This window comes from Salmo salar, chromosome 11 (genome assembly GCF_965601325.2).
Source record: "Salmo salar chromosome 11, fSalSal1, whole genome shotgun sequence".
In the NCBI taxonomy this organism is placed as follows: Eukaryota; Metazoa; Chordata; class Actinopteri; order Salmoniformes; family Salmonidae; genus Salmo; species Salmo salar.
This window is the reverse complement of record NC_138301.1, coordinates 23,926,961-23,939,334: the sequence shown is the minus strand read 5'-3', so window position 1 is coordinate 23,939,334 and position 12,374 is coordinate 23,926,961. Positions and strand designations below refer to the sequence as shown.

Sequence of the window (12,374 nt, the reverse complement as noted above, 5' to 3'; positions counted from 1 at the left end):
TGTAAACTTCTGACCTACTGGCTATGTGATGAAAGAAATAAAAGCTGAAATAAATAATTCTCTCCACTATTATTCTGACATTCCACATTCTTAAAATAAAGTGGTGATGCTAACTGACCTAAGACAGGGATTAAATGTCAGGAATTGTGAAAAACTGAGTTTAAATGTATTTGGCTATGGTGTATGTAAACTTCCGACTTCAACTGTATATACACCGTTCAAAGGTTTGGGGTCATAACGTCAAATTGATCAGAAATACAGTATAGACATTGTTAATGTTGTAAATTACTATTGTAGCTTCATTAAAGAGGCTAATGTCAAGCAAAAGAGGCAATGAGTTTGAAGGTAGGCCTTGAAATACATCCACAGGTACCCGCAAAACACCAGTCTCAATGTCAACAGTGAAGAGGCGACTCCGGGATGCTGGCCTTCTAGGCAGAGTTCCTCTGTCCAGTGTCTGTGTTATTTTGCCCATCTTAATCTTTTCTTTTTATTGGCCTGTTTTGAGATATGGCTTTTTCTTTGCAACTCTGCCTAGAAGGCCAGCATCCCGGAGTTGCCTCTTCACTGTTGACGTTGAGACTGGTGTTTTGCGAGTACTATTTAATGAAGCTGCCTGTTGAGGACTTGTGAGGCGTCTGTTTCTCAAACGAGACACTCTAATGTACTTGTCCTCTTGCTCAGTTGTGTACCGGGGCCTCCCACCCCTCTTTCTGTTCTGGTTAGAGGCAGGTTTGTGCTGTTCTGTGAAGGGAGTAGTACACAGCGTTCTACGAGATCTTCAGTTTCTTGACAATTTCTCATATGGAATCGCCTTCATTTCTCAGAACAAGAATAGACTGACGAGTTTCAGAAGAAAGATCTTTGTTTCTAGACATTTTGAGCCTGTAATCGAACCCACAAATGCTGATGCTCCAAATACTCAACTAGTCTAAAGAAGGTCAGTTTTATTTCTTCTTTAATCAGCACAACAGTTTTCAGCTGTACTAACATAATTGCAAAAGGGTTTTCTAATGATCAATTAGCATTTTAAAACGATAAACTTGGATTAGCTAACACAACGTTGCATTGGAACACAAGAGTGATGGTTGCTGATAATGGGCCTCTGTACGCCTATGTAGATATTCCATAAAAAATCAGCTGTTTCAAGCTAAAATCATCATTTACAACATTAACAATGTCTACACTGTATTTCTGATCAATTTTATGTTATTTTAACGGACAAAATTTTTGCTTTCCTTTCAAAAACAAAGACATTTCTAAGTGACCCCAAACTTTTGAACTGGTGTGTGTGTGTGTGTGTGCGTGCGTGCGCGGGTTCTGTAACTAATACAGTACAATGCTGCCAGATCAAGGGTGTGAAAATTACTCTCTGTTTGTCCCTGTGTGTGGAAGGTTCTGGAAGAGTCTAAATGCCTGGTGCGGAGCATCCTGAAGTCGGTCCTGGAGGAGGTGAATGAGAAAGAGTGTCAGATGCTCAAACAGCTGTGGTGCTCCACCAAGGGACTGGAGGCGCTCTTCAGCTACCTGCAGAGCAAGGTGTATGATAACTGACCTCTGACCTTTCACTTCCACACACCTGCAGAACTATCTATGGGCCACGAGATCTGGTCTTCAGTTACCTACTGAGCCACATCCCCAAAGATATAGGGCTTTGATCTTCAATTACCAACAGTCTTCTTTAACAACCAGCAGAGAGCCGTTTGCCAGTCTCCGAGGCCTTATCTCCGCTCGTCAACATCTGGGCCTGCAGAGCACCACCATCAATGGGTTTTTTACTTTGGTCATCCCTCAACTTCCCTGCCTATAAGATGAGCAAAGCATCAACTTCTGGAGAGGATTAATCTGTAGGATTCATTCTGCATTCATACTGGCCTGCTTGGAGTTCAGTTAACCCCTTCCAGAGGAAGCATTGACCTGGAACAGGAAGTCATGACAGTGAACAAGGCTCTTCAGGAAAATGGAGGCACAGCGGCAGAATGTGGTGTGAGTGCATGGAGGCAAAAGAGCTCATCTGATGGCTAATGTCATTGTTCAATTATTTATTTGAAAATGTATTTAGATTTGATCCTAAATACAAAAAAAGCATACCACGTGTATATATTTTCTATTAGTCTGCTGTTTTTTTTTTTTTTTGTATCTTGCTTTAGTCTTTCTGTTTTGAGGTGAGGTGTCATCCTGGGCTCTGAGGTGTAGTGAAAATCAAAGCTATGCTTGAGGTCAGAGTGGAACGTATATATTCTCACCTTACAATGCAGTAACCCTGGCCAAAGAAGTAAATAATAATTTAAGTGAAACCTGTCCATTGAATTCGGTGTGGTGTAATAGGAGGGCCACTGGGGAAGAGTTAGAGGTAGGTAATGCCCAATGATACACACCCATAAGTGGGAAGTCACTGTGAATGGGCAATGTTGACAGTGAACTCTCTGGATTTATATAGGCCGTTTTGCGATGCTCTTTTGAAAGTGTTTATTCAATTGCTTGTATTTGGTTTGTCAGTAAGGGTGTGTTTGACCTCTGAATGTGAATATATAGAAGGGCCCTCTTTGACCACGACCAACACTCCCCTAGAGAACCAGAGCTGTCTGATTGCTTCTTTTCATTAGAATGTGGAGACTGTTGATAGATCAACAGGAGACCTCTCCCTGGGAAAGGGAGGAAAGAGAGAGAAAGAGGGTGAGACATGTGTCATCGTTATTATATCAGCAGCAACATGTGCAGCGTCATCATTATCATCAAGGTACATATATGACATGTATTACAGTGCAAAGGTGTAGCGGGGGTGGTTTGCTTAACTACTCTTCTGTGTTGACTAACCTTGCCTGAGACCTGAAGACTTCTTTTGGCTCCCAGAGCTAATGCCCGGCCTTTAGCTCAGTGGGCTACTGCAGTCTTAAATCGCGAAGACAACCAGGGTTTGATACCCCGTTGATTATAAAGGCATGTATATTACATTGTGAAGAGTGTAGCTATGATATTTGGACAGATAATTATTTTGATATTACCTTGCAATTGGTTATTAGTGAGACATTGTGTATTTTTGTAAAGCACAGAAAGATTATGTTTTGTCCCAAAGTAGTCACTGCACTTTTCATCTGTTGGCTGTCTGTGTTGTGAAGATGCAGTAGTAGTGCAGCTGAAGCAGATAATACCTGCATGTGATGATGGCTTTAGGAAATGGGAAATATATATCTACATATATTGTATGTATGGGTATCTATTTTTGGTTTACTCAATAATGAAATGTAGTTTTGTGGAAATTGTTTTGTATCATTCAGGAAATTGTGGATTTTCGCAGTTGTACACATATATGAACCATGTAGGTGTTATATGGTGTAACTATATGCATGTACAATATTGCAGATACGTGTGTTGCCTGTCAAAATACTTTACATTTCAGGGTATGTTTTGTATTGCCATAGTAAGCAATGTTAGAAATATTGCACAATTATTATTTGTATTTATTTAAAGTTAGTGCTCAAGTTCCCCTTGGGGCTCTAGTGCCATAATGTTTCCCTGTCCCCAGAGGCATCTCTTTCTCTTTTATCTTCTGTTCCAGATATTCTCAGTAAATTGCTTTTTTCCCTAGATCTGCCCTGTGTGATAGTAGACACAACAAACACACAAAAAAATGGTTACATGCAGCATAATTATTTTTAAAGGCTGTTGATAACCACTTTATGCCAAACTTTGAAACATTTAAAGTAACATTACTATTAACAGATCTGACAAATCAAAGCTCTATCAAAGCTCTACCATTCCCAATTATATTTGAATTACAATTTCCCTAATTTATTATTTGCGTGTTGATCAGTGTATTGCTAAAGTATAGTGTAAGATTAAATGTATATTAATATATTCAAGATTTGAGTTTTGCCTGTACCTCTCCCCAACCTGGTCTCAGAGAATTTTGTATTATTCTGTACGTAAATTCGTACACTCCATTTAGTATGATATGTTACTTCCGTATGTTATGTTACTTCCGTATGGTATGTATTCATTTGTGGACGTCCATCAACCGTTTCGTATGATATGTTACGAATTTGCAAAATTTACAATATATTACGATTTGCTAAACGTATGATATTTCAGAATTCTAGCTAGGTGGTTAACATTAGCTGGGGTTAGGGTTAAGGTTAGGGATGGGTTAGCTAACATGCTAAGTTGTTGCAAACTAGCTAAAAAGTAGTAAGTATAGTTACTAATTAGCTAAAATGCTAAACTTGGTCGTGATGAGATTCGAACTCGCAACCTTTAGGTTGCTAGACGTTCACGTTATACACCAACCCATCCACCCCCACCCAACTAATTTTTGCCTTAAGTAACCATCTATCTTATCTAACCATAAAAAAACGTAAAATATCATACTAATTTGTATCTTGGTTTACATTTACTTTGTTACGTATAGTCTGAGACCAGGCTGCTCTCCCAGGACCCAAATAAAGTAACATTGTGTTTGAATGATGCATTTGAATAATTTGAAGTAAAACATGTATAATTCATTTGTTGAGGACTTACCCTTGAATATTATGACTGGCCCTGTAAGCCATGTGTTTAGGTTTGGTTTGTAAACTCCTATCATCTCCATATGATGTTTCTATGCATCTTCCAAGCATTTACAAACCTATAGCATGTTGAGTTTCTACTCCTTTCTCTAGTCTAAAATCACACCTCGGGGTGCCTTAGAAGTTGTATCTTTTGTCTGTAGGATGCTGTATCCGTACATTGTGAGAGTTTGGGGGTCGAGCTGCTTTGAATAAACTATGACATTAATTTGAACATGGTGTTTTTGTTGTGTGTTTAAAAACTGTTTTGTTCCTACTTAGTCATCACTCCTACAAACTTTATTTTTGTTTGCTGCATTTGTATAGTATCAATGTCCTTGTTTGGATAAAAGCACACATCATTTGGATCAGATAAATATATTGTAGGCCAAACTAAAAGAGCATCCATCTGTCCTTGGGCTCCTCTCTATTGAAACACACCACACCAAATACACATGAATGGGTTGCTCCTCTATGGCACTCTCACTATAACCCTCTTCAGCATTCTTTTCACCGTCACTGCTTTCCAGAAATGACTGGGGGCCTAATGCTAAACCGCTGTGAGTCATCCGGACAGGAAAAGGAGGGGGAAGTTTGCTCTGAATGAAATATTACAATGTTCCACACAATTACCTAGTGGCATTCATTCAGGATTTAGGCAATACCAACCATGGCTGTGTCTCTGCAGCATTTCATTCTGCATAATTAAGATCTAATGATCACTTAACATTTACAAAGTGCATGGTATTCCTAGTGCTAACTGCTGTATAGATGGTCATTGTATTGTTTCTCTGGAAGATCCACTTAGCTTATGAATGTCCAGATGCTTCCCCTCTGTGTTCTGACACACACACTGGGTGGGAGCCAGACTATTCGTTTGACTGAAGTGCCAGACCAATAACAATCAACCACAGCTGAGAATAGCCCTCAGGTGAGTCAAAACGTCCTGCTCTGAAAAGGCCTTATAACAAATGCAGTGGATTGTTCAGGCTGAATGGGAGCGGATATGAACAGCCCTCTTAAGCATCTGTTGAGGACTTGGGTGAATAAGGCTGTGAGTATGACACTGACACATTTGTAAATGAATGAAATGTCATGTGAGCTTGGAGCTTTCACATATAAGTAAAGTATTGGTTAACTCCCCATATGAAAATAACATCAAGGCAATTCTGTGTTTTGGTAAACTTTATTCAATAGAAATCCAGTGTTCATTCATCATTGTCATTCCCCAGTCAGAAACTCAGACAATTTAAAACAATTATTTTGTTAAGTACTTTACATATTTAATCAACCATGATAGCAGTCCTCAAAACAGAACCCCCCCCCCCCCCATATGAGCTCTGATCACTGAGTAGCGAAATGATCATCCACCACTGTCTATGACATTCCATCACACCCAACACACATACTGAAACCAACATTATGAGAGACTTCCTGTGGCCAGATGTCCAGGCAGTAAGGTAGGCTTCGCATGGTAGGCCCCAGTAAGTCCCAAGTCCTCCAATACCCAGTTCCTGTGCCCCTTCCTGGAGCATCGGCTCAGCCAGTACTGCCATTCAGAACTCTTCCTTAGGGCCGTCTTTCAGCCTCTGTCTCATCTCTTTAGCATGCAGTTTGCTTTTCTCCCTCTTTGCAATTCGCTGTTGATCAGAAAGAGAAACATTGTTGAAAATACCAAAGTGCTCCCATCAATGAGATATGACAATAGTAGGCATCTGGTGAGGCATCCCTTTAGAATTAAAACCAAATTGCTGGTAGTCCTCACCTCGTTCTTCAAACAAGCCCTCATGGCACGGTCCATATCATTGCAATGGCCAAAGAACTTCTTGACATTGTGCTGAGGATGAGACAATTACATGTTTTTGACAGGTAAGAGTGTAGCTATACTTGACTGCTCCTACACATTAGTTTAGAACAGCTACATTGTAGAGCAATACAGTAGATCTTTCAGGTGAAGGTCTACGTGGGAGATGTTCTTAGATGCTGTTGAGTCGTTCCACCTCAAAAAGCACAAAAAATAGGATTTTGACACCTACCATCTCAGATTGTTCTGAAATCGTTTCTGTAGTTAAACGTATGAGATTAACACTCCTGAAACATTACTTTGTTTAAATATAATTTGATCTCTGAGAAATTAAGATAATTTATTGCACCCTAATTGGCCATTTTAATTTGTAGGATTCATATGATCTTCAATAAATATATACTGAACAAAAATATAAACGCAACGTGTTGGTCCCATGTTTCATGAGGTGAAATAAAAGATCACAGACATTTTCCATACGCACAAAAAGAGTATTTGTTTACATCCCTGTTAGTGAGGATTTCTCTTTAGGCAAGATAATCCATCCACCTGACAGGTGTTGCATATCAAGAAGCTGATTAAATAGAATGATCATTACACAGGTGTACCTTGTGCTGGGGACAATAAAAGGCCACTCTAAAATGTGCAGTTTTGTCACACAACAATGCCAGATGTCAAGTTGAGGGTGTGTGCAATTGGTATGCTAAGTCCAGGAATGTCCACCAAAGCTGTTGCCAGAGAATTCAATTTCATTTCTCTACCATAAGAATTTGGCAGTACGTCCAACCGGCCTCACAACCGCAGAACACGTTTAACCACGCCAGCCCAGGACCTCCACATCCGGCTTCTTCACTTGCGGCATCGTCTGAGACCAGCCACCCGGACAGCTGATGAAACTGAGGAGTATTTCTGTCTGTAATAAAGCCCTTTTGTGGTGAAAAACGAATTCTGATTGGCTGGGCCTGGCTCCCAAGTGGGAGGGCCTATGGCTTGCAATGTTGCGTTTATATATTCTTTCAGTATAGTACCTAACTTCCGATTTGGACCATAATTCTTCCTAGCATGAGAAATCCAATAATACTATCAAAAGCCACCCAGACCTCCACACCAATCCCAACCCAACAACCAGTATACATTATCAGTTCTCTATGTCTGACAAGTAGTATGGAGCTGCTGCTTGGAGTATTGCTTCTTCATCCTTTGTAATGTATTCCCTATGATGTTATTTTTTTTTTCCCCGTTCAGAGAAATTAGCCATTGAAGTCGCTTGAATTATTTACCATAAATTAATGTGAAAGTACCAGGTTTTGCCTACTAGATGCCGCTGTTCCTGATACTGCCACCACAACCTTTAATCCATGTTGCTGGTCTCTTGTGTTTATTAAATAGATCACAATATTTTCTTTGTAACTTAGGGTAGAAAACCAAAATCTTTTGCTCATGATGAAAATAAACTATATGAACATTTAAAGCCAGTCCTCCATGAAAGCAATTCCGTTTGTCCTTCTCTTAGGCTTAATTTGTGTCCAGGAAACAGCCCCTCTGTGTGTGTGATTTATTCCCTTCAAAAAAGGTCTGGGTTAGTTAGACCATTCCTGGTGTCATGACGTTGGCCTCTTTGGGTACAGGAAGGACAGTTGACCCCCTCCCCTTTGTACCATTCCCCAACCTACCTTCCCCCCAACCCAGGCCCTGTGTGAAAGGGTTGTAAAAACCCTAAGAGGAGAATCTCCTACCACATGTTTCATAGAGAGACAAAGGAAATTCTTCCAACTCATAGAATTGGAGAACCGAGCGACATGTGTGTTCTGGAGAAGGTATGGAAGATTGGTGAAGAATCCAGCTACGAACTGGTCCGCTTGGTACAATTTTGTGATACTCAGAAGAGACAATATAGCCATATTACCATAAAACTGTTTATATAATAGCCTCAGTTTGAGATTTGCATCATAATGGTTGTATAGAATGTATTAATAAGGATAAAGCTTTTGTAATACATTGAGATGCTATGTACTGATGTAATGTGATAGAATTGTATTTCTGTAACCAAGTCTAACTCAGTCATAGGCACGCCCCCAGGGACACATACAGGACCAGGCGTCATTTGACAAGCCTGTTCAAGGGTCACTATAAAACCCACCCTGATTTACATTTCTTTAGACCAGGCCTCCACTCCATGGCCAATAGGTTTTACCATCCAATTCCTCTACTGAAAGTGAACTACACCACGTGGTTAACTTTTAGACTATCGAGACCGACAGAATAAGAACAAGTCTTTGATATTAATTATTAGTCTGCAGCTAAGTAAATTATATCATCGAACGCGAAGACCAACGAAACATCCATTCTATAACGACATTAATGAATGTCGCTCTGAAAGATCCATTCTAACCGAGAGAGAGAGAACGCGGACAAAACTCCCCAACAGAACAGAACTCTCCAACAAGAATCAGAACGACACACTGAGCGTAAATATATATTGATTGCAATTGTTCCCGAATGAGTGAGCCTTCAATTGTCAATTGTTAATATTAATGAACTCTGTAGGTGTGCATCCTCAGCTGACTTTTATGATCCATTGTTCAACAGGCCGACCTGCCTGTTTAGCCCATTAGGGCACATTACGCTACCAATCCTTTGTGACGATAATTACTGTTTGTATGTTTTCTGTTAATTACTTAGTGTAGTAAATAAATGATTTTAAGACAATTGATGTATGGATGATTTTAGTAAAGACTGGGTTCGTGCAGATACAACAATTTACGACGTTTGGAATGAGACTGAACGCGAGGTAAAATACACCATTTAAACCAGAAGATAATCAGCCTATACTATAATAGAATATTATATTATAGTACAGGAAAGTTATATTAGGAAAATTATAGCTTTGTAATCTGAATATTCTCCTTGGTGTCCCGATCTCCTAGTTAATTACAATTAAACGATTAATCAGTTTAATCGCGTGATAATAATTACAGGGAGTTAATTGATAAACATGTCTTCAGTTTAATGGTACCCCAAAGACACGACACTGGCAAACAAGCAAACCATTAGGCTACAGCAGTTCTAATTATTTAAATATTATGGTCTTCAATGGTAAAAGTCCCAAACACACACTGTATTGCGTTTTTGCATTGGTAATAGTTGGGTTTAATGGTAAATTACACTAATCACACTACATTCAGAGATGTATTCTAATAATTGTATTGAAAAACATGACTGCCATGCAAAGGTTTATAATTGTATTATTTTATTAGGGTTGTCAAAACATTTTAGTCAATAACCCATGTTTTGGGCTTGTAGGAAAAGTGTTCATGAGAGAATTGCGACATACGGATAGCCCTCTCAGAAAGCTGCCATTTGTTGGACTATTCATGGACAGTTGGGTTGAAGTATTAGGTTGTTAAAAGAAGGACAAACTGAATTGCTTTCATGGAGGGCTGGCTTTACCGCAATATTTATTTTCACCATGAGCAAAAGCTATTGGTTTTCAACCCTAAGTTTCAAAGAAAATGTTGTGAACCATTTAAAGGTCCAATGCAGATGTTTTTATATCAATATCAAATCACTTCTGGGTACCAATTAAGCAACTTACTATGGTTGTTTTCCATTAAAATTGTCAAAATTAAACTAAAATAGCTTCTTAGCAAAGAGCAATTTCTCAAGCAAGAATTTAGCTAGGACTGTCTGGAAGTGGTCTAAGTGGGGAGGGAAAAACGTAGACAATTTCACAGTATTATTCCAACCCTTAGTGTGTAAATATATATAAAACACAGGAAAATCACGTATTTGACTGCACTGGGCCTTTGATAAGAACCACAAGAGACCAGCAAAATGGATAAAAGTGTGTGGTAGCAGTAGCAGGAACAGGGGCATCTAGTGTGCAAAACCTCGTACTTTCACACTAATTTATGGTAAATAATGCAAGAGACTTCAATGGATAACTTCTCTAAACGGGGAAAAACCATCACCAGATTCCCAGGGAATACAATACAAAGGGTGAAGAAGCAATACTACAAGCCACAGCTCCATACTTCTTCTGAGACAGAGAAAACTGATACTGTATACTGGTTGTTGGGGTGGGATTGGCCTGGGGTGTGGTGGGTCGGTGGGTGGCTTTGACCATTTTCTTGGATTCCTTATGCCTTTACGCAATGGTAGGAAGAAGTTTGATCCAAATTGGATGTTGGGTACTATATTTGTTGAATATTATGTGAATCCTATCAATTAAAAGGTCCTATTTAGGAGCAATCAATTTGCTTAATTTCTCAGAAATCAAATACATTTCAACAAAATAATATTTCAGGAATGCTAATCTTATCTGGTTCTACTACAGAAACGATTTCAGAACAATCTGAGATGGTGGGTGTAAAGGCTTGCTGAAATGACATGGAATGACCCAGTCTATGGTTCTCAGGTAAGTATACAATATCTTACCTCCGTGTGGCACTGCTTCAGCAGGTTTATCAGTATGTTGCACTCGTCCGTGTGCAGGTGAGGCGACAGATCAGAGTGCATTCTGAGTTAAGGGCTTACCACTCCAACAATACTGGAAAGACAAACAATACCAACCATGTTTGTGACTACAATGTATACTGAAAATTACTATTTAACTATTTGGGTTTGTGTAATGAGTGTCTACTCTAAATTATACTCCATCCACCCAGTCCCTCTCCATCCTGCAAACTCATGGGGATGATCCATTTTCTGTTTACACTTACCTGCAATGAGAGAAAAAAGAGGTGTAAAACACAGGTGGGCAGGTTAAAACTAATACAAGTATAGGTAAAGACATGGATAGTATTGCCTGTATGGGTTAATGAAGGACAGAGTACCAGACACAATGATGAGTGGCTATTGTCATAAGAGCCCATTCTTTCATCCTGATTAATCTCAAAGCTGTGGTTGCCCGAAAAGTGACTTCCGCCTCTACTGTAACAAGTAGGCTAGCAGTGGCAGCGTTGTTATTAAGTCATAAAGTTGTGGTTGTATGGAGATGGACCTTGTTACATATTCAGAGACCAGTTGAAATAGACTCAAATGTGTATGCAGCAAAGGGGCCAAGGAAACAAAAATTGTTAAATTGAATGATACTAGCTATATAGCTAGCTAGTTACAGACTGTTCCAGCTATAGTACTACCCACACTCTGGTAGCTAGTACTGTAACAAAATATACTGGAATGTGGAATTACCTTAAAGCTGTGAATAGAATAAGGTAGCTAACTGAATAAAGTTATTACCAGTTCAGTTGGGATATCATTGAGATATCTATCTTCCGGGAATATAATATATCGTTGACCAAATGTCGCTAGCGCCAGTGGCTAGTATTAGCGAGAAATACCACTAATGGGCAAATGCAACGTTCTTTCAACCCCTTGTTTTAACTCCTATTACTGCCAGGTTACTGTCGATGTATTTACATCTAGCTAGCTACTGTACAAATCTTGAAAAATGTGTTTAACAATTCAGACAGCATTCGATTGTAAACCTAGTTATTTATTTGATAACAGAGGACATGATGGTAGCTATCTACATTTCTCCCACTCTTTCGTAAAGGCAAAGGACTACACTCTGACTGACATTACAGTAGCAAATCAACACCCGCTCCCGTTGGATGGTGGTCCAATCACATTAATTGTCGATCATATGTGGATGGGCATTCCCTCAATTGCACACAACAAATAACTCCAGTCATTGCACGACTGTTACATAAAACACATTATATTACATATTTATGTACGATTGTAGTATGTATGCATTATAGCTATATCATCATATGTAATTCATCCTAAGCACTGTGCATCTATGCCTCTCCAGCAGACGGCGCCATCGCATATTGCAGTGGAAAGACGAATACATTTTTACGAAACAAAATCCCAGATGTCAGTTTTCTATTTATTTGGTTTTTACACGTTTTTGGTTTAATTTAGGACAATCTTAAACCACATTTACTAACATGTAAAGACCTTTAAAGCGTGTGAATATGTGGAAAACGTTATCTGAAGAGGAAATGACGAAACAGGAA

General features: G+C 39.2%; 2 protein-coding genes across 3 annotated transcripts in view; one reads left to right on the top strand and one right to left on the bottom strand.

The window, feature by feature from the left end:
• Positions 1 to 4,779, top strand: part of LOC106562298 (chromodomain Y-like protein 2) — a 46,120-nt gene extending 41,341 nt beyond the window's left edge. Inside the window, exon 7 of the mRNA XM_014127082.3 lies at positions 1,396 to 4,779. Within this exon, the coding sequence (XP_013982557.1) occupies positions 1,396 to 1,554 (159 nt within the window). The 3' untranslated portion in view covers positions 1,555 to 4,779. The remainder of the gene's footprint in view (positions 1 to 1,395) is intronic.
• A 1,082-nt stretch (positions 4,780 to 5,861) lies between these two features.
• On the bottom strand, positions 5,862 to 11,915 carry LOC106562297 (COX assembly mitochondrial protein 2 homolog). Of its 2 annotated transcripts, none has more exons than XM_014127081.3 (4): positions 11,590 to 11,915; positions 10,786 to 10,897; positions 6,310 to 6,381; positions 5,862 to 6,184 (listed from the first exon to the last, which is right to left on the bottom strand). In XM_014127081.3, exons 2-4 carry the CDS (start codon positions 10,864 to 10,866, stop codon positions 6,101 to 6,103), a joined length of 237 nt encoding a protein of 78 aa, XP_013982556.1. In that variant the 5' UTR covers positions 10,867 to 10,897; positions 11,590 to 11,915; the 3' UTR covers positions 5,862 to 6,100. The 2 variants fall into 2 exon arrangements, with proteins under 2 accessions (XP_013982556.1, XP_045545144.1); XM_045689188.2 differs by lacking the exon at positions 11,590 to 11,915 and adding an exon at positions 11,542 to 11,562.
• Between the last annotated feature and the right edge of the window lie 459 nt (positions 11,916 to 12,374).